Here is a 23,081-nt window from a genome sequence, read left to right as displayed (position 1 = left end):
AGTGTCCAACAGATATAAATGGCATTTGGAATCTGACCCCTATTCTCATGTAAACTTGGCTGTCATTTAACATTATCATTTTCCTCACCTGCAAAATAGGATAATCAACTCTACACACAGAATATTGTAGGAACTAATTAGTGGAATCACTTGCATAATAAAAACTTGGCACATGGTCAGTATTATTCAAGAAACATTTTGGCCTACTAATTAATAGTAAGAGTTACTGAGTAGTTGAAGATTTTATTTGCACTCAGACTTGATAACTAAGTTGCATGACAGTGGTTGTATTTGAAATAAAAGTTTAAGTTATTCAGAATATTTCAGAAGTTATCAGAAACCAAAATTTAAGTGGAGGAACTATTAGGTTTAGATTTCAGTTTGAGTTTTACTACTCACTAGAAAAGTAATGTGGTCTCCCTTTCCTCATCTTCAAAGTGGTGCAAACAGTATCATGACAGGTGTAATATTAGATGTAATTTCCACTTTTCTGTAAAAGTAAAGGACACTCGATAAATGTGAGTTTTCTTTCTTCCTGTGTTTTAGAGATTGTTTTTCCAATGAGACTGAATTTTATGAGATGCTCAACCATTGAGCCACACTCACTGGGCCAATCAACTTACTTTAAAAATAAGTACTTATTAACAGTTTTATTTGTTTTAATACAATTGAATTCTTTTCTTAAAACAGATTTATTTGTTTATAGATGGTGCACAGTTTTGTAGCTTCCCCAATTGGGTAGCTCTAGTTCTTAGAAAACAGGTTCCTTAATTTTTTCAATAAGAATTTTTTTCAAAATGAGTTACTCCTTCTTGCCTGACTCAAATCTCCCTGGTTTTAATTTAAGTTTCTTAATCTCACATTCCATTCTTGAACTTGAAAAGCAGCTCTTAAGCCTTCCTGGTATAATCTTAGCAATGATTGTACGGAGTGTGTCAATCTTGGTATAATGGTATTGGTAGAATGGCATTTTAGTAAGATCTGCCTCTCTCTCTTCTTAACACTGTATTGGTCTACAGAGCTCAGTGCTCAGAATGGGATCCTGCAACAGGAGGTGAGGCACACCAAATGACAAGACTTACTCATGGAAAATAAATGGAAAGTAGGCAATGAGGGATTGGCAAGGGTAGGAAGTAGATATTTGGGGAATTCTCTTAAATTTGGACTCTTTACTAAGTCTAAAACTTAGTACTTGTTCAGTAATTTTCTGCATTTTTAAAAGAAATAGATAACTAGCTTTCTTTATGGAATTATGTTCACGTTCCATGCCTAGAGATAAAAAACAATGGACTAATGTTTATGTACAGTCACATATTCCATGTTATTCTCAGCATTGTTGTTTCTCTATCTTGAGATTTCTAGTTCTATTTAGGAATTATCCACAAATAAATAATGATTACATTAAAATCCACAGGGCAGGTGGGGAAGGAATGATGGAAAAGACAAATATTCATATCTTAATAGTAGTTGAACTTAGATGAGCTCTGTATGACTTTATTTTATAATTTCCACTTTTCTGTAGTTTTAGATTATCTTTGAAAAGTAAATGAGTATTTATATTTCGAAACATGAGTTTGTTATATTTTATATAATTAAAGAAATCAATGGATGCATCAAGTACTATGGTCAGTCGGTTTCTTCAAACTATTTTTACTTAGTCAAACACAATGCTGATCATCTTAATACAATGATATGTAATACTTCTGAGCACAAATAGACACCTTAATAAAGATATAGAATAAAATCTTTTGTCAATCTCCTTTTTTCAATATGCAGCACAGAGAATAATAATAAAAGCAACAACAAAAGTGCTTGAAATATATTACTATCTGAATGCTAATCATTTAATATTTTCTCTCTCTTTCTCTTCAGTCAGGTGATTGCAAAGTGCTTAAATATAATTAAGGAGAAGAGACAACAAATTATATAACCCTCCAACAGTATCCCACACTTTGATTTTAAGTAGAAATTGTATTTTATGCTTTGTTTTTCAAAAAATTACTAGTACAATCAATACTATATATGATTGTTTTGTTGTTATATAAGCTTTTAATAGATAATCTCTAACATATTATTTTGTGGCATGCCCTCTGTTGATTAAAGATAGGTTTCCTCATTAAAAAAAACACACAGAAATAGCAGTAATTGCCTATATTAAGAAGAAATGTTAAAGTTCATAAAGCTTGAAAATCTTTTAGCAATAACATATATGCAATTACAATGATTACTCTTAAATGATTGTCCCTGGTTTGAAAGAGTTTGGTTTGCCATTTAATAATGAAGCCTTTTTGCACAATACCACCTTGACTCAGCAGAGCTGCAATCAGATGTAGAACACTTTGGCTTTTAAATGTTAAAATATATTGGAGCAGATAGATGTATAAAATACACTTTTATAATAGGAATAAAAAACAGGTTAATAAATCCACATTCATTTTATATTTGATTGCTAACTATATAAAGAGATTTTTAGTTATGATCTGTCTCACATAGAAATTCTTATTTTCTAAATATAGACTTGATTTTAGAAGTAATTGCTTGCTCAACTCTGTTCTTTCTGGAAAACATTGCAAAATACTGTGTGTCTGCAAGTTAAAACCATATAATACAGCAGGCTGAAACTGAACAGAATTTGATTGCAGACCTGACTATACTTTTCGTGTTTTTTTCATCAGAAACATATCTTGGTAGAATGTGTTCAGGATTTTTTGAACAGTCCATGAAAGGTGACAGGGATGTTAATCTCCACTTCAGCCCTGGCAACTTCACTCAAGTCCTTGGCGTTCAGAATCAGGAGATAAGCAGGCTTTTGTCCTGTTCCAGGGCTCACCACCACACTCAGAACTACACCTGTTAATCAGAAGTAAATAAAGTAATGCTGAATTTGTAAAAAATGCCCAGGGACATAGATTAAATGTAACTGAAATAATATCGGTCGTATTACATTGACATATAAAAAGAAAATGACAGCCTGGCCTGTAGGGTTAAACCTTGGACTGACCTGTTGGCAAAGCCACAAACAAGTCCCAGCTTAGAGGGCACAGTCCTCTTAGCATAATCAAGCTTGACCTTATGACCTCCCTAGATCTTATCTGGGTAGCTAATGGGTTGAGGGAGATGCAGCAAGTGCTGCCAAAACAAGTGAAACTCACAAGAACATTGTAACTATGGTGACCACTACCTTGTTTACCTGTGGCTATAAAATAAAGGCTCAGTTTGCCTCTGGATCTCTCTCTGTGGCCTCAGCCAGGCACAGGAAGATCCACCTAGACCCAGCTTATTCTCTTTGCCATTTCTTCATCCCTTCACCTCCCTTACTCAGGCTTTCAAACCCTTGGCTGAGCTGGCTGAGCACACTGGATGGTGTGGGTCAGTGGTTGAGCATCAACCTATGAAGTAGTAGGTCATGGTTCAATTCCCAGTCAGGGCAAATGTGTGGAGGAGGCAGCCAATCAATGATTCTCATTATTGATGTTTCTATCCCTTTCTCTCTCTCTTTCCCTTCCTCTCTCTCTGAAATCATTAAAAACATATTTTTTTAAAAAGAAAGAAAATGACAATATTTTGTTTTGACTCTTCCACCACCTCACTATGTGTCCAACCTGAAGGGTCTTTTAAACTCCTCATGTTTCCTAGATTATAAACTCTAGGAAGGGAGTAACCATATCTGTCTTGCCTACTGTCATATCCTGATAGCCTGCTACAATGATTAGAACATAGGAAGTGTTCATTAAATTTTTATTGAATGAATTGATCTGTATTCTTATCTGTAACATAAGATATACCATCTGTTCTACCTACTACAAAAAAAGTGTTGCGACAAAAAAGAAATGTGTACTAAAAGACTGACAACAGTAACGTATATTATTTCTATAATTTCTAAGACCTAGTGGAAAACTTATCTCCTTAAAACAGAAGGAAAGAAAACCTTTTGCAGTTTTGACTGGATGGACTGTATGTGTAAACTCATTTCACATGAAATGGGTCCACAGCTCTTTATTTTTTCATTTCTCTGTGGTTTTCCATAATTTCATCCCAGCTAACTAATAGTTAAATAAGACTGATGCTTTGTAGTTGAGTTGCTGTTTTATAGGCTGTATATCTGGTCTCTTTCTAGCCCAGCTTACTAAAAGAAATAAACAAAACTAGAGCCACAAAGCCACAGTCTCATTCTCTTTGATCTGTTAGAATACTCAATTTTCTTTCTCAGAACTTCTTTTTTCCCCCCTATAAATGTAAGTAGGTCAAGAAAGGCAAAAGCCTAGAATTCATGCTGCTCTTTCCTCCCCTCCACTCCCTCATCTAGAACAGTATTGGTGTCCATCATGACACCAGACGGTGCCTTAGCATTTTTTCCAGTAGTAATCAAGGCAAACTGACCACAAGATTACACTTATTTTCAAAGAAGTTTACATTCAGTAGTATTAAGGATCATTTCTGAACATTAGGGAAAAATTACTATGACTCCCCTCTTAGTGAACTAACTACATGAACTCCAGTAAGAAGAGAATGTTCAGACACATCCAATTCTTTCATTACCATCATCTTCCTCCAAGGCCTCTGGGTGAGAAACAAAGATGGGTTCTGATGGATAGGAATCAGGCTCTTGCCATACCCAAGTTTCTTTAGTTTTGACATTCAACTTACAAAGCTGTTCGTTAAGAAAGAAAAAATCAGTCAATCAGTATGCTTTACTTGACTAGCATGTGACTTAAAGTACTGCTCTAATACCAGTAAGATGGATTCATTACCCTGTCTGGAACAAAGTGGTTCAAGCCAAGTCCATATGTGTAAGTATAAGGTTTCCCACCGTACTTCTGGTAATTGATTTGAGGAAACTCAAACGCTACAAAATAGAGCACATACTTAAGAAAACCCAGTTAATCTCTTTGAATGGAACATTTGTTCCCTCTCATGTGAGGTTTTCTTCTACATTATCTCACCTTGACGAGGCCCTGCAAAGAGAACCTCAGGTTCCAGCCAGATGGTCTCGTCACTGCACAGAATTGCAGTGGCAGTGGTGTTGGGGAGTGTGACTAAATTCTTGCCTGTGTCAGCCTAAGAGAGAAGATAACAGAAATCTCAGCAAGCAAAGAAAGAAAAACCAAGGAGCCATAAATCAAGGAAGGAGTCTTACTGAGTTTTGTCTCCTGAGCTCTTTACTTAAGTTAACATGTAGGGAGGAACAGTGTGGAAACTCTGGAAGCAGAGCCCAGGAACATGACTGAGAAAGCTGTCTGGGCCTGCGTCAATGGAAAAGTCACATGACCTCTTAGGTCTTCAATCTTCTCAAATGTGAAATGAGACTGTTCTCAAAGAAAAAGGCCTCTGAGGAAGGGCCTCTGGAAAAAAAATAAGCAAGTATTTCTCTGCAGAACAACAAAGACGTCACCTCTTAGGGATCCATTTAGTGTTCATCTCATTTATAGTTAGGGCATATTTTGATTTTGTTTGAAAAATATTGTGCATTTATGTTGTTAAAAAGAAGAAAATAGACCAGATGTTTTCTAAGATTTTTTTCACTCCCCAATCCCCAATGCATGTGATATTTATGAAAGGAATGGATACCACAAGCCCTAAGAATATATTCATTTAGTAATATCTGTATCAAATGCTTGAGTACATGTATTGTGCTAGGCTCTATTCTAGGCATTCAGGATATTTCAGAGAATTAAGTCCCTGTCCTCATGAAGCTTACACTCCAGTTTGTGGACATAGACAATAAATATAATTAATAGACAAGTGTATAATATGTCATAAATATGGGCAGAAAAAAATAGAGCAGAGTAAGGGGGAATCAGAAGTGTGAAAGGCAGGTGAGTTGTAATTTTAATAGGTAGTCAGGGTGGGCCTCATTGAAAAGGTGACATTTGAGACAAAACTGGTAGGAGGTGAGGAAGTTAGCAGTGCTCTGGCTGTTCTGTTGAGACTTGGGAGGAGGGGGGCTGCAAGAGTGGACTCAGGGAAGCCAGTTTGTTTTGTAGTAGTCTGGTCAAAAGAAAACAATGGTTCAAGCTAGGCTAGTAACACTGGAGTCAGTGAGAAATGGAAGGTTGAGCCAAGAGGATTTCCTAATATATAGGATATGGGGTGGAAGAGGCATGAAATTAATAGAGGAGTCAAGCATGACTCCGACATATTTGGCCTAAACAATTAAAGGTTGTCACAAAAGGGATTGGGCTTCTGAAGGTGGGGTGAATTTTTTGGTGGGGAAGAGGAGAAATGTAGGTTTTATCCTGTTAAGTTTGCTATGTCTGTTGGACATTCAAATGGAAACATGGAATTGGCAGTAGCATATATGAGTTGAAAGGAAAGTTGAGTTGAAAGGAAAGTTAAAAAAAATAATTTGGGGCTGCTTTAAAGCATGAGTCTTTACAATGGGAGTGAAAGTACAAATAAAAGGTAGAACAAAAGGCTGAGTTCTGATGCCCTCCAACATTAAGAGGTCTACAAGAAGAGAAATGAGGGACTAGCTGGTGGGGACAAGAGAAGTCAAGAGAAAGATTTTGTAAGAGGGAAAAATAATAGCATGATAGAGTGATCCAATGAAGAGGGGAGAAGAGTGATGCTATAGGAAAGAGGGGGAGTGATATCCTTGAGTGGGTGAGGGAGGAGGGGAACAAGTAGTTCTGGATAAGATGATGGATAACTTCAGTATGAGTTACAGATGCTGGTGGGTGGGTAGATGTGGTGGCAGAAGTCTACGTTCTTTTCTGATTTCCTTCACTCATTTCAGTGAAACAGGAAGCAGAGCCATCAGCTGAGTATGAGTGTGAAGGTGGGAGGTGTTAGAAGTTTGAAGTGCAGAGGGTGTGAAATATTTAACTAAGAAAGTGGGAGAGTAAATGAAGTTGGGAAATGTTGTGGTAAGATTTGTGGTCATGTATTTAAAAACGAACCAATTAACACGATTGTGTGTTTTCAACACTTAACTTCAGCCTCAGAGGCATAAGCATGGAGTGGGTGGGGTGTTTAATTTAACATGTTAACTAGGGTTGTGGTTCTGACAAATGAGTTTTATAAAATGAGAAAGAGACACAAGAAATAATGATCTATACAAGAGCATGCTTATAATTATTGACCATGGAATTTTAATTGAATGAGAATACTTGTCTTTCTCTGACTGGCTTACTTCACTTAGCATAAGTCCTCAAGGGAGTTAAGGATTATAAGAAGGTAGGAGATTGAAGGTTCCTGGTGAGAATTGCAGTAGAGCAGGTGATTTTGAAAGAGGTGGTAGTCAGAATGTGTCACGCATGAATTTAAGATTATGGATGAAGCACGCAGAAGTCATAGGTAATGCCAATGTCAAAGCCATAAGAACAAGTGGCTGAGACAGAATAGAAGACAGGATCTGTGGAAGAGGTCAAGGAACTGAAAGGCTAGATTGTTGGAGGAATCACTTCTGATGTGTATCTTGAAATTCCTGAGAGTCAGGAGTAGATCTGTAGATCTGGGAAGTGTGACATTAAATCAGAAGGGAGAGAGAGTAGTGGTTAGTAAATGACAACAATAATGAGAAATACATATATATACACAATACACATACCACTTGGCCACATAATGAGCTAAAATGAAATTAAAAAAGAGGATATTTTAGCCTGGCCAGTGTGGCTCAGAGTTTGAGCATGGACCTATGAACCAGAGGTCCCAGTTTGATTCCCTGGTAGGAGGCATGCAGGAGGCAGATGATCAATTATTCCCTCTCATTATTGATAGTTTCTATATCTCTCCCCCTATTTCTTCCTCTCTGAAATCAATAAAAATGTATTTTTTAAAAAATTGGGAGATTTTAAGGGTAGATGGAAGAAACAATGGTTTGAAAGCAACAAAGTGGAACAAAGGGGACCCCTTACCCCAATTTCAGACCTCATGGTGCAAGGGTTGTAGGAGAAACAACCTCCCCTGGAAATTGCTGCTGATGAGAACAAGGTTTTTGGGAATCAGATTTTTCTAAAGATAGAAGGTGGAGGGAACATTTGAGAAGAGGATGGTGATATATTATGAATTAAGAGGAAATGGTGGAGGATTTTCAGGATAGGGAAGGGGATGAGAGATGAGGAGCAAATAGAGGAATGGATTTTGTGTAATATTCTGGTTCTATCTGAAATCTATGTAGAGGATAGTTACCTTGTCAATATTCAAAGGAAGTACATATCTTCTAACTTCAGGCTGGGGAGCCTTGCTGGCATTTTTCTTCACCTCTTCCCAGTTCTCACGTAAATTGGCTAAGTATAAGTAATTATAAACAAATTCAAACCTGCCAAGATAAGGAGTCAAACATGAGCACACATAATTACAAATAATTTCCGAGAGACATTCAATCTATTTAAAAGCCTGACTGTTCTTTATTTCCCAACCTGGATACTGCTAGTGACCCAGGTATATTAAAGCCATTTTTTTTTTCTGCCCACACAAGATGGGGTAAAAAAGAAACCTGCCTCCTGGATATACTTAAATAACATCAGCTTGACACTTTCTGTTCTGCTTCTCAATTCCCATCTGTCTGTGACTTTAGGCACTACTCTCTTTAGTGATCTGGCTAATTTGAAGAAAGCGTGCCTCTTTCTCCCAAACCCAGGATAGGCGGAGTTCAAGGTCGTTTAAGGAATCTTGTCAAGTTTAAGTGAAGTTGAGTTTAAGTTCACATATCAGTTCACAGAGCCTTATCTTTTCAGGTCTGGTTCATGGACCTGATGCGTTTTAAATCAGTAACCATGGTTTTGATGTTCAGTTTGTGTTTCTGGTTACCTAAACTATCTACAGCTTTTTTCAATGATGTCTTGAAACTTAAAGCATACTTCTTACTTTTTAGAATGTAATTTAGGTTAACCATTAAGAGAAGCATCTTTGATTAAAAAAAAAAAAAAAAAAAGGAAAAAAAAAGGCCCCTAATTTCCAGGAGCAACTAGAGATGTAACATTTATCCACTGTCCTTTCTTACCCTTTCCAGCAGCAGAGATCCACAATCAGAAACTCATTGTCTTCATAGGTATTGATGTGGTGGAAAAGGTTAAAAGGAGAGGTCCTGTATTTGTTACTGAGATACTTTCTTCTTTTTTTGTCAGCGACATGAAGCCAAACCTTGAACATGAGAAAAATATTTTGATGCATTTAATAAGGAAAAAAGAGTGCATTATGAAGCACACCTTCTTCAGCATCATAAACCTGGCAAATAAATGTAAGACTTACTCCCATGGTTTCATTGGACTCAAAACAATCCATGTAGTTGGCTCCCCAAAGACTCCATGAAGAGAGGAACTTGAACAGGTTAATTTTGACTGGTGTCTCCACAAAAACAATGTAGTTGGGAGTCAAGCCAAAACTGTTCAGAAACACAAATGGACTTGTGAGTGGGACAGACATATTCTCGAACCACAAAGAAATGTGTATACATGAGTGTGCTCAGTTACTGGAATAGACAGTAGCTATGCGACATTAATTATGTTTAAATTTAGGTTTCTTCAAGATAATGTAATCAGGATTGGTATAAAAGATAGGCAAAGCAGATATTTAAAATTAAGTTTTCCTGAAGATCCAGAGCAGCCCTTCAAGTTACCTATGGACGTAAGATGGCTTGAATCGTTCACTGCAGGGGAATTGTACAACGACTTCTGACTTGCTTATTGGATCTTCCTTGTCTGAAATAAAGTGGTTTTAAAAGGCTTTGGAACAGCCAGCCTTTCTTTTTTCTTTTTTTAAAAATACAAAGCACGTAGAACATCTTATGCGAGTAAAGAAATACATTTTAAGATCTTGATTTTTCAGAGCTTATGTTCATTTCCTTAGTCATTGGCATTTCTTAGAGAAATTTCATGTGAAGCTGCAATCAATCGCTCAGGAAAATCCAAATAGCAGCGGATTTGGGAAAGTGCACTTCCACAGTGTGGCAGGCAGAGCACAGTCTAGTCACATCTTACACCTGGAGGTGGGTTCTAAGTCAGGGGACTTACCACAACTTGAGCATGGTCACAGCCTTTCACAATACTGCCTACGGCAGTGGTTCTCAACCTTCCTAATGCCGCAACCCTTTAATACAGTTCCTCACGTTGTGGTGACCCCCAATTTCATTTTTACAAATTGAACATAATTAAAGCATAGTAATTAATCACAAAACAATATATAATTATATATGTGTGTTCCAATGGTCTTAGGCGACCCCTGTGAAAGGGTTGTTCGACCCCCAAAGGGGTCTCGACCCACAGGTTGAGAACCACTGGCCTACGGAGTGAAGAATATCTTGGATTGTGTCAATAGCCTGGCACAGTAATTATTATGCACATTAAAGTTCACTTACTACTGAGTAGTCTTCAAAACCTTACTGTATATCAAAATCCTATAAAGGACTTCTTAAAAATGTTATTGGGGCCCCACTCCCAGAATTATTCAGTTGGTTTGAGTGAGACTCAAGATTCATATTTCTAACAGGTTCCCAGGTGCTGCTGCTGGTGGGATTACACTTTGAGAACTATCTAAGCAATACTAAACAAAAATCCATATATATTCAAATAATTCTGTCATCAAGATGGTTATCAAATTTCTGACAATGAATGGAAGATGAATAGAAAATTCTAAAGAGTACTCTCTCTTCTCTTTTAATATTCTTTAGCTATTATATTAATATGAGTCAATAGGTTTGTTTGTAGTCTTGTGAGTTAAACATACACAAAATAGTACATTCTCATAAATGGGTGTATGTTATTATGCAGATGAATACGTTTGAATAAAAATTTAATTTCAGTTGGCACATGAATAAATGCCTAATAAATGTTTGTTACACTTGATTCCAAATCTTATGTAACCAAGTCTGCATATACACTACATCTTTGACACAGGGCAGAAATAGAACTTGGCCATTTGCTTTCTGTATTTTCAAGTTGTCATTTCCTGCTATTGTGCCCTTGACCATTGGTAGGGTAGGGGTGAGGGCAGTTGTCCTGAAATCAGAGAGTAATTTAACTGCATATTGTGCTATTCTGACATTTTGATCTGGCATCCAGTATTTCCAGTAACTTTCATACAATATAGATACTTGTTTCAAGAGGAATCAAATTGGTAAACTGACCTGCTTGTAGAGGAGGGATCTTTACAATATTGTAAGCAATTGAAAAATTTTTCCCGAAGCAGTTACCAATGTTGTACACAGTGCCATCACTTTCAATGTGGGGGTGAGCTGTGGCTCCATTGACGGAGACATAGTTGCAAAGATCAACCTATGGAGGGAGAGCAAATGTCATCCATGTTAAGAGAAAGATTATGTTATACCTTTGGTCCCTAGTTCTGACCTCATCATTACTTCTTGCACCCTCACCCTAAGTGCACTTCCTCTTTCCTTCTATCTCTCTGGGTCCTACCCTCTCTGAAGTCTGCTTGAATTCCCATCTTCAGTGCAGAGCTCTCCTCTGATCCCCATGCTGACCCCATGTGCCTCTGAAATCTTGGAGTTCTCCCTGGCTGTGCTCTTTAATTGACATATACCATACACTGCTCCAGTTAGTTATTTTCCTTTTGCACATGCAGGTAGTCCTCAAACAATGATAAATTTGAATCCTGGGATTTCTTTATAGTCCCCTTCATTGTATTAGATGAATTGTATGAAATTGCTGATATCTAATAATTTTAATTTTATAAAAATAGCAATTTTGTATGTTATAACCTAAATCTCAAATCCAGGTTATAGCACAGAGTATGAAACTGGAATTGGAAGGAACCCCAGGATTCATCTAGAATAGAAAGTCTTAACCTAAATAGATTTCAGGGGAACCATGAACCTCCTGGAATGAAATGCAAATATTTTTAGAGAGAGGATTTACACTTTAATTCAATTTGTAGTCTCATAAGAAATCCAGAACCACAAATCCTGCACAAAACTCAATTTACAGGAGAGACAGAGGTCCCAGAGAGGTTAAGCAACTTGTTCAAGGACACAGAGCCACATGTTGGCAAAATCAGCACTAGAATTTCTACCTGAGACCTGCTCAGTAAAGATTTATTGAATGAATAATTGATGGAGTGTATATTTATCTAACCATTTTTTTTCTATTTGATTAGGAGAATATCTTTTAAAACATAGGGAGTTTTTAGCATCTTTACTTCAATAATAGCCAAGACATTCATTCATTCATTCATTCATTCACCATTCATTAAATACTCTTTGAGCTTCTATTATAGACCAGGCACTGTGCCAGGATCTAAAAAAAAACAGATATGGTCCATGCTTTCAAGGACTTTAGTCTAGACTTTTGCTGTCCAATATTGTAGCCACATGTAATGATTTAAATATAAATTAATTATAAGTAGAAAAAACTTCAAATTCAGTTCCTCAGTCATATTAGCCACATTTCAAGTGCACAGTAGCACTTGGACAGTGCAGACACAGAATTCGCCTTCACTGTAGAAAGTTCTGTTTGACAGCACTGTGTTGGGACAATAAGTGGGCATACAGACAGTGCTGTAAGTGTAAAATGGCACCTGTGGAGAAAGGCCATCTGGCCCAGCCAGACCAGGAGGTTAGGCAGGGCTTCCAACTAATGCTTGAAAGATGAATAAAAGTGATTCAGGTGGACAAGGATGACAGTGTGTTCCAGGGAGCGGGAACCCCAATGTGCAGGCCCAGAGTTTGAAACAGCATGTGCTGTTTGGAGACTACTAATGGTTTAACACACAGTCATGAAGGACATGAATGGAGAAGGGGAAATCAGCCACAAAGACCCTTGTTTGGATTTTATTTTGGAACTATGGGTGCCCTAGATGGAGTAACACATTCATACTTGCATTTTAGAAAAAAAAAATTGCTTCTACTGAAGTAAGGAAGTTGTATTTACCATAAGAAATCGGCAGGAAGCAAAGGCAATGATTAGGAGGCTATTTCAGTAATAGTAAACAAAACTTCAACTCCTAAAAATTAAATTTTTACATGAAGTCAGGATACAACACCATTCACAGTGGAACCTGACCTCTAATAAAGTCTATTCTGGAGCCATATCATGAACTTTATATTTCCAGTTAAATGACCATGACAGTTGGAATACAGATTCACTATCAGAGTCCCCTCCAGTTCTTCTCTAAGTGATCTACACACAGGTGATTACAAACATACATCAAAAACAAGAAAGAGCCATAGAGAGTATGTTAAGCCTTTGTAAATAGTCTGTTGGGAGTTATTAATCAGCTTGTGACAATGAGATCCAGGGTTGGAACTATTTTTCCTTTCTATTCTTACTACACTAAATTTCTGGTCTTGAATTCCACCTACTGATCTCCTAACTCTTTTATCTCTCTTGCCCTCCCATATAGCTTATACATAGCAGATTAAGTATCCCAAAACACAGGTCTGCTTATATCACTTTTCTGTGCGAAAACTTTCAGTAGCTTCATAACTTACTACATATTTTTGTCCATTATTCAAACTTTTAGTTTCACCCTACCCTTAACATTGCATGCTCTTCACTAGTTCTTAACTGAAAGTGATAGTGCCCCCAGGGGGAGAACTGGAAATGTTGAGGAACATTTGGGTTTTCCCATTGATTCGGGACATGACTGGTATTCAGTGGATGGGACCAGGAATGCCAAACCTTTGCATGTGTGGGGACAGTCCCCACAATGATGAATTATCTCCCACTCAATGCCACTAGCTTCTCCATTGAGAAATACTGCCAATTTAGTCAAATTAATTATTCTTTCATTTCCATGAACATATCCTTTCTTTTCCCACCACTATGCCTTTGATTATGTTACTCCCTTTACCTGAAATGTTCTTTTTCCAAATTCACTGAAGTTTCTCCCCTTTAACTTCTAACTCAAATGCAAGCCTTTTTAATCTTCCTTAATCTGCACCACCTTATATCCTCCAACTATTGCCAGAAGTAATCTCTTTCTTCTTCCTGCTTTCATAGAAGATTTTCCTCCTCCTAAAGGACTCATCACATTATGTGTCCTATTAGAGTTAAGTTGCGTATTTATTTGATTTCTCCAACAAGATGTTAAACTTTCTAAAGACAAGAACAATGCCTTTAAATAGTTACATCTTAATAAATATTGGTTGAAAATGTGTATCCATTTCATTGAATGCTGCATTGAGATTGTCTAAGTTGTCAGCAAAATTTGTCTCTACTATTGCCGATATTTTTCTCTATGCTATTTCATTTAAAATATAGCTTCATTTCTAATAAGAAGTATCTATAAGGGGCAAATAAGTGCAACATACTTGTCTAGAATCATGAATAGCAGGGTTTTCAATATTAATAGCTATAATTTTTTTGAACACCCAATATGTGCCAGGTTCATGCTAACCTATAAAAGCCAGTAAGGGCAGGGACCATGCTGTTTCACACACTGATGTATCTGCACCCAGCATATGTTCTGGTACATGTCAGGGACTGAAAAAAAGTAGTGTCCCATAAATGAATGAATGAATGTTATGCATTTTATACAGTTTTATTTTAACCAATATAATAAGTTTTTCAAATGTCATAGATGAAGAAATAAAAATTTGCCCTATGTCACATAGCTAGTCGTTGATGATAAAGCAAGAATTTGAAAATTTGTCTGGCTTTCTTTCTTTAAAACATATTTTTTTATTGATTTCAGAGAGGAAGAAAGAGGGAGAGAGATAGAAACATCAATGATGAGAGAGAATCATTGATTGGCTGCCTCCTGCACACCCCTACTGGGGATTGAGCCCGAAGCCCAGGCATATGCTCTGACCAGGAATTGAACCATGACCTCCTGGTTCATAGGTCGACACCCAACCACTGAGCAACACCAGCCAGGCAAGCTTTCATGTTCTTTCTACCAAATTGCACAGTTGATTTAATTTTAATTCTAAGCTGCAATTCTAAATTCTTGGGCAGTGCCGCCTGAACACTGTATCCTACCTGCTTAATTGTCTCCAAGGTCTCAGGATTAATCTTTGTGATGAAGTTGGTCTCTGTGCAGGCATAGTAATCTTCCCCCACTGGGTAGATATTAACCAAGGCATTGTCAGTAATCTCTACTCCTCGAAAGTAAGAAAAAAACCTGCAGAAGCAAATGGTATTTTTGATCTAGTAACTTTTAACCATGAGAGAAAATGGGCTAGTGTAAAATGTCTTTAATAACATGCAGTTAGGTGTCACTAACCTGGAAAATATATTCTTGCAGGGATCTGGGAAAGCACAGGTACCAAATTCTGTTATGACAATCCTTTTCTCAGTCATTGCCCGTACGTAAGCATCAGTGCGGATGAACCTGAAGGACATTAAAACATGGGAAAGGGTCATAGACAGGGACAATCAGTGCGGTCCAGGTGGATCTTAGAATGGTCATACTGTCCTTATGGAGGCAGAATAATAAATCCACAACATAAAGAATGAAGAGTATTATCAGGTCACTTTCTCCTAGGGACCAAAGGAGAAAGAGACAATGTGCCATGAGCTTACATGTATGTCTTACAAATTTCACAGTGACAGATGCAGAACTCACAGCTCAGAGAAGTTAAGTGATTGGCATTTGTGGCAGAGCTGGGTTACAATTCAAGTTGGCCAGATCTGGAAAACATGCAATTTTCCTTATCACACCACGCAGCCCCCATGGTAGTTGACATAAGACCTATGATGTCCTGTAGCCTATAATCCATCAACCTACACTCAGTGGGAAAGACAGGGCATGGTATGCTGAATTATATTCCTTTCAAACTATTTCTTGTCCCTCTTGTGTTTTTCTTCGATTTTAAAGTTTATTTTGCTACTTTTAAAATTTGGGATCTCTTCAAACCAGTCTCTTGCACAGGCAGACCACCTGAACCATATTCCAGACTAGATGGCATACAGTGCCTAGGATTTCTCATGTGGAGAGCCAATGGAAATCTAATTTTACCCTTCCTCCAATCCATATAGTAAGTGTTTAGAATTTCATAGATGAAGAAACACAGTCATGAAGAGGAAAAAAATACCAAGGTCTTTAGAAGGCACATGAAAGCTTTGTCTACCTCTAAAGCATGCTTTTTCATAGATAAATTTTGCTTGACCTGATCAGTTTCTCTTTTATTATAGTCCAAGTCATCCTGACTACTTAAAACCTTCATTTACTCTCCCTTTTGATGTCTCTTTAGAATGCCTGATGTCTGTGATTATCAACAAAGCCACTAAGGGTGAGAATATTAAAGCATAAGACAAATTACTTGTTGTGGTGTTAATGGGTGCTTCCTGGAGTGATGGCTTAGGCCAGGGGCGAGAACGTCTGGCCCATGGGCTATATAAGCTCCATGAAGTCATGTGGTCTGGTTCTGCCAAGGCATTAGGGATGAGTTAATTAAATGTTTGCCCAGAAATAGCAGGTTAATTTTTAAAAATATACTTTTTAAATTGATTTCAGAGAGGAAAGGAGAGGGAGAGAGAGATAGAAACATCAGTGAGAGAGAATTATTGATCAGCTGCCTCTGCAGGCTAATTTTTAAATTGATGATTTTGTATAGCCTGTAAATGATGTTATAAATATCTAAATGGCCCTTGGCAGAAAAAAGGTTCCCCACCCCTGGCTTAGGCCGTCAAGCCTTTTAAGCAACAATGGTATGAAAAACTTCTCTTTTTTTTTTGTTTTAGAAAACTTCTCTTTTTCGTATCATCACCAGATATTTGGTCCTTACCTCCTTTGTGAACCCCCTCTCTCCTTCCCTGTGGCCTTTTTGATGATAAAAAAGGGGGGGAGTAAAGAGAGCCTATGTTCTAATAATAATAACTATAATAATATTATTACTGAATATTCCTATGTGCTAGGCACTATGTTCTTATTTACTCCTTGTAATGAACCCTGAAGTAAATTCCATGATCTCCCATTTTAGAGATGACAAAACCAAGAGTTAGATATTAACATCTTTCCAATGGTTGCAAAAGGCAGATATAGGATTTGAAGCCAGACATGTTGAACCCCAAAGGCCTAGTTCTTAGTTTCTTCTTTATCCCAACGCACAGCTCCCAGGTGTCCATGCAGATGCATTGGCCCCAGTGGAGTCTGAGAGAAAGTGAGTATATAAGTCCCCTTTTGGGTTTAGGAGGTTGAAAAGCCCAAGGGAGGAGGAGCTGAGCTAGGCCCCACCCTTAGTACGGGGAGTGGGGCCTAGCATTTCTTTACCTTCTGTGGTACGTGACATGTCCCTCTTTAAAGTCAAACTTGTGCAGGAGGGCTTGCCCATCAAACAGGTGGTGAAATGGCTCAGATCCAACTTCAAAGAGTCCAGGCCCGCATCGAAGGAGGCTGCCGGTGAGCCAGAAGGGGATCCTGCCTGTGACGAACGTGAGACACAGAACATTGCTTCTTTCTCCTGCCCTTGGCTGGATTGTCCCTGGTCAGGCACAGGGATTATATTAGCAGCCTCATTGGGCAGTGATTGTTTATAAAGCTGGCAGTGATTTTCATTCCCAGCTCTACGGCTGGGCAGCACGTAGGAAATGCCTGTGGATCAATTCTTTTTTCTCTAGGAGATCAAGTAGGAGAGAATGTGGCAATGACTCAGAGTTTGGATAACTGGTTGAAAGGAGACAGGGAAAAGCATCTTGAGGGAAATGGGAATCTCTACCTAACAGACTTCCCCAGATACCAATACATTCACCTTTTTCCAACATCTTATTTTTAAGAATTTCAAATTTCTTGATATAATTTGATACAGTAGGGGTAGGAAGGATGGATTAAGAGCAGAGATCAAAACACTAAAAATGATGGGCCTATAGAAAAAAATCATTTAAATGCTACAACAAGAATATTGGCCTTTTAAAACCTAGAGCTATATTCTTTCGAGGGTATGTGCTACTGTCCAGGTGAAGGCCAAACTGCTGTAGCAGAAACTGCACAGGGCGGGGGTTAGGGACCTGGATTCCGGTTCAGGATTTGCCAGGTGACATCTGCAGGCCTTGGTGTTCTCCTCTGCACACCAGGGGCACACAGCAAAGACCTTAAGGCCTTTCAGTTTAACCAATTACACTCGTGCCCTTTTAGCCCTTGAAAAGTGCAGTGTTTGGAAATGTTTGCTTAATCCTTACCAATGCTTTTATTTTTTATTTTTTTAGCAAACAAATTATTTTCTGCAGCTCAGTCTTAGCAACCTATTTGATAAAGATTTATATTTCTGGTAAAATTTTTAAGAAGGTGTGGCTCAACTAAAAGGCACAGCATTAATATAATTGCCAGAACCTAGATTGTTAGCATCAGAATCTAGTTTAGAGTGTTTGGCTCATTCCTTCTAATTTACAGAAGAGGAAACTGGGAGAAAAGAGACTTGCCCAAGCTTTGGCCCTTCCCATGACACCATGTCCAAGCAAGTCTGCTCTATGGGTTATATAATATCTTTAGACAGTGGTAACAACAGTACTACCTACCACCTGTTGATCACTCTGTCTCAGATACTGGGTGGATCTTTCTATTTACACTAGCTCATTTCATCTTTACAACATTCCCATGAGGTAAAATTTGGTCTTTGGTCGGTGAGAGAATTGAGGCTCAGAAAGTTTAAGTAACCTGTAGGATCCACAGCTACTAAAATGAAAGCGCTGCCATTAGTGCCTATATTTGCCTGACTCCAGAACCAAGACTCTTCTGATATAATATACATAAAACATACCACCTGTTAATGTAGTATTTCCAGATGCTGGTCAGCAGGTCCTCATTTATCCAGACACTGACAGAGCAGATATTTACAGGGCCTATACTATCTGCCAGGCACTGAGCTAGGCACTGATGATTTAAAAATGACAAAGGTGTAGTCCAAATCCTCAAGGAATTCCAGTTAGGTAGCATTTTTTTCTACATTAGAGAAATAACTAAAAGGTAAATGAGAAGAACTGGATTCTGGGTAAAGAATTCTTGAACCTCCAGATTCCCTTCTGTAGCCCTGAGGGGAGCCGTAAGGAGAGGTGCCAATGAATAAGAAGGAAGAGAACAGAGATCTTGAAGACAAAGAGAGGACGTCTCCAAGATCAGTGAGACCCACCTGTAACATGAGCTGTGACTGGCGAAGAGAGTTCCTCCACAGTTTCATACAGTTTCTTGTAACCACCAGCAGGATGCTCAACTCTGAAATGTGGAATCCCAAGGGAGAAGCCCATGTGAATACTCACAGGAGTCCATGGAGGCAGTAGCAGGGTTAGGGACAAACGGTGCTTTCTGGCTCAAGGCCAAGTCACCCTACCAGCCCAGCTTCTGCCAAGGAACACACGGTGCTTGGGGGTTAAAAACATGCTCAGGTTTGCAAGAGGGGCCCAGGCCAGCACTCCTTCTTTAATGTCAGGAGAATTGACCTTTTTAATGTCACAGTGGACTTAGTCCTGCCCTCTGCAGTTTTCCCATAGTTCTGAAGATAAATCAACCAAACCTGCTGCTGTCACTTCTCTTCCTAACAGAGTCTATCCCATGCAATTACACTGACCAGTTGATACCCTCAGCTTACTCCATCAGGTACTCCTGCCTTACAGACAGTCTCATCCCTCTATCTCCTATAAGTTTAGAGAAGACAGCTTTTTGGGTCAGTACCTCATCCTTTGTTCTTCACCTGTATTATACCAACATCTCTTACTGTCATCTCAGATCCTCACTCATCTCCAAAAACATTAAAAAAAATACTCAAGTACTTTTAAATAAATAGTCAGTTTTATATTTTTGCTTATTGTCTGCCTCCTCACTTTGGCTCCATTGTATAACTTCTTAGAGTGGGAGATCTGACCAGCTCCCTAATAACTAATGATAGTTATCTTTTATTAAGCACTTACTATGTGCCATGCATCATTAAAAACAACTTTGTATGTTATTAACACATTTAAATCTCACAACAACACAATGGGGTAAGTACTATTATTACATTCATCTTATATAGAGAGAAACCTAGACTTTAAAATGTTAAGTAATTTGCCCCAAATCATACCGATGGGAAGTGGTTGAGTGAGACGTGGAACCCAGGTCTGCCTTATTGAAATCCTCATGCTCACAGCTGCTTCTGAGGTCCATTCTAAGTCACATAGATTCCACTTGAATTCTCGATATTTGCTTCAATATATAAATAGGAACAAACTCCCTCAACAAGACCCAGGCCTTCCCTAAACAGGACATCAATCCTCTTCAGGAGCTCGTGAAATAGCCTATTTACCATCAACCCACCAAGGCATTTAAAAGAAATCTCCCAGAGATACTCACTGGATGGACATTTTCTCTCAGTGGAGGACTGAGAGTTCTGGCACCAACTGTGGAATGAGGAAGCGAGTCCTCAGCCAGGGCCCTTTATATGTCTTCTCAATCCTCCTAAAAGGAGTTGCGGCTTTGAGAACCCTTTTCTGCCCCCCGTAGCCGAGGGAAGGAAAACAGAGGTGGCTTTCAGCACTCAGATCCTCCTAATGCGTGAGCATTACTTGGGCTTGCTGTTCCCATAACAGTTTTTTGGGCTATTTTCCAGAGACCTCAATCCTTCCCGAAGAGAATGAGAAGTGGATTAGAAAGAAAGGAGCTGCGTGGGAGTGGCTAGCATCAGGCCAGAGCTGATCCAGGTCACCCCAGTGGAACCTGGCACCATTCTCTGGTACACAGCTTCCTCTACCCCTTCTGTGCTCTCATCTTCACCCTGTTAGTGCCCCTTGTGGACATGCGCTCCTGGAAGCTTTCCAGCTGACTTACCTCTACTCTGTGCCTTCAACCGCAGTGTCAATCCTCTTCAAGGCAAATCAGACCACGTCCCTTCTACACTTGGGATCTTTCAAGAGGGCTGCATTCCTTATGGATCAAGTGCACTTTGGCACAGCTGTAAGATGCATACTTCTCAGTGCCATCATCTGCCACTCCCCCCTTTCATTTGAATGCCAGCACGACCACGCTGTTCACTGCTTCCCATTGATTTCATGCCATTTCATGCTGCCCTTTCCTTAGCGTGTAGGCCGTTTGTTTTCTTCTTCCCCTTGCCCATCTGGGAAATGCCCAGTTCCCATCACAACCCTGATAGAGCACCACTTCTCCATTATGCTCCAGACAGGATGCTTTCCTTTGTAATTTTTTTGAAACTTATATATGTCTATTTTTGTCTGTATCACAGCATGTTGTTTGATTTGTTAGCATGTCTCTCTCTACTTATTGTAGCGACACAGAATTAATCACACCAGCACAATGGCGCTTGGCTAAATCTTTCAACACCTGTCAAGATGGAGACTGGCAACCACCCCAGCAGCCCCCCCAAGGTGAAAATCAGACTAGCAAAAGCTCTACATTCACTTCTGCTCACCCCCATAATTACATGTGAGGTAACACATCCAGCCCCTCTGTCCCTCTGTCTTCCCACCACCTCCAGAACTTAGTTTGCTGGGCATCATTCAAAAATATCATGGGAAAGAAGAAATATATATAAACACTCATGCCCATGTATACTCTCTCTCTTCTCCTCCAGGGGACATCAGTGACATCTTGCTAGTGGGTCCTACCTTTCACTCAGGGAGTCCCGCTTGCTTTGTACACACCAGTGTGTAACAAACATTTAAATTATGTGGGGTCTCAGGTTTGGGTGTGATGTATTTTGACATCTGGTATCTTTAAAAGGTAGAGCCTGGCAGCAACTTTACTGTAATACTTATGCATCATTATGCTCAGGGTTTCAGTAAAAAGCTCAATAAAACTTATTTGTTCAGCCAAGTTAGTAGAAACCTTTAGAAAAACTGCCTTAACTGAGCACAAGAATAATTCCAAAATTGCGCTTATAAATGTGTGTTAAAGATTTGGGTTTGTTTCCCCCGCCCCTCCCACCCTCGCCCCCCCCCCCCCCCCCGCCTCAAAGAATTTGAAATATTTTACTTACAAACTTGATTACACTCTTATTTTAATCAGTCAGCTCTTAATTCAAAAAGAAAACCAACCAACCAACCAAAGAAAAAAAACACAAAAGAGGATTCTGGGCCAGCACTATTGGATTAATGGTGCCTCAGCTATTAAGGGACTCAGTATACTTTTAAGTTCTCAGCTTCTGCCAGTTGGTAAAAATGCAGAGAGGAATGGGCAGCTGAAATCTTTTAGAACAGACATTTTACCCCCTCTCTGGGCCAGAGAACTGGTGTATTAGACAAATACAAATAGGAATGACTTATCCTCTTAACTACAAGGCACAGGGACATCAGGAAAAGTGCTTGTTCTAATAGCATTAGGAATCCTGCTTGTGCTGATTTAGTTTACAGAATTTTTAGATTATTTATGGCTCCTTCGCAGACAAGGGGAGAACAGGTTTTCTAACAGGAGAAAGTTAATAATAATTGACTGAATTTCCTCTTCTGTTCCTCTACTTATCAGAGTGTATTACCTGTTTTTATGTTGATTTCGTGAAAGCCATGGCCCTGTTTGTCACTATAACATAGAGCCCAACACCTATTAAGTAGTTATTAAATATTCTAGGCTATTGTATATTGCATTGCTTTTCTAAAAATGTGAACTTCTGCTTGCTGGGCGCTAGTGTATATAAATACATTTGATAGTTGTATATTGATCTTTTATCCTGCAATCTTTCTAAACTCATTTATTAGTTCTAGTAGCCTTTTTATAGTTTCCGTCATATTCTATCTACATAGGTCATATTGTCTGTGAATAAACAGTTTACTTCTTCCTTTCCAATATTTTATTTCCTTGCCTATTGCACTAGCTAGAGCCTTCAATGTAATGTTGAATGAAAGAAGACCTTGTGTTCCTGCTCTAAGTAGAAAGTATTGAGTTGCTCACTATTATGTTAGTAGTGAGTTTTTCACCATGATGTTAGCCTGGTATTCCAGCAGCCTCTGTCTCACTCAGCCATACTCCCTGCCGGCTTTTACAGCCTGACGGTATGGGGACTTCACTTGCAGGCACTGGAACTCTGAACCGGGGGCCTTGTGTGAGCCTGGGACCCCTCACTCCTCAGAGGGGACCTCCAGAGCCAAGATATCCCTCCTGATTTTTACCCACCACACATGGGTGTGAGACCAGCCCGTTCAGCATCCCTGCTCCTCCCACCAGTCTCAGTGTGGCTTCTTTAATTCCCTGGCTGTAGAACTTCTATTCAGCTTGGGTTCAGGTGTTTCTGAATGATGGTTGTTTTGTAGTTTAGTTGTAATTTTGAT

The 23,081-nt window shown here is 38.8% G+C and overlaps 1 protein-coding gene across 2 annotated transcripts; it reads right to left on the bottom strand.

Moving 5' to 3' along the window:
- Nucleotides 1-1,621: 1,621 nt before the first annotated feature.
- Nucleotides 1,622-20,249, bottom strand: RPE65 (retinoid isomerohydrolase RPE65). 2 transcript variants are annotated; one of them, XM_059689219.1, is made up of 14 exons: nt 20,158-20,249; nt 18,962-19,044; nt 17,110-17,260; nt 15,121-15,228; nt 14,877-15,018; nt 11,066-11,213; nt 9,560-9,641; nt 9,193-9,325; nt 8,945-9,084; nt 8,131-8,260; nt 4,944-5,058; nt 4,752-4,846; nt 4,540-4,651; nt 1,622-2,850 (listed from the first exon to the last, which is right to left on the bottom strand). In XM_059689219.1, exons 1-14 carry the CDS (start codon nt 20,166-20,168, stop codon nt 2,699-2,701), a joined length of 1,602 nt encoding a protein of 533 aa, XP_059545202.1. In that variant the 5' UTR covers nt 20,169-20,249; the 3' UTR covers nt 1,622-2,698. The 2 variants fall into 2 exon arrangements, with proteins under 2 accessions (XP_059545202.1, XP_059545203.1); XM_059689220.1 differs by lacking the exons at nt 17,110-17,260; nt 18,962-19,044; nt 20,158-20,249 and adding an exon at nt 16,160-16,248.
- Between the last annotated feature and the right edge of the window lie 2,832 nt (nt 20,250-23,081).

The sequence above is a fragment of the Myotis daubentonii genome, chromosome 3, assembly GCF_963259705.1.
Source record: "Myotis daubentonii chromosome 3, mMyoDau2.1, whole genome shotgun sequence".
NCBI classification, from domain to species: domain Eukaryota; kingdom Metazoa; phylum Chordata; class Mammalia; order Chiroptera; family Vespertilionidae; genus Myotis; species Myotis daubentonii.
Note: the sequence above shows the minus strand (reverse complement) of the source record. Positions and strands in the feature narration are given on the sequence as shown.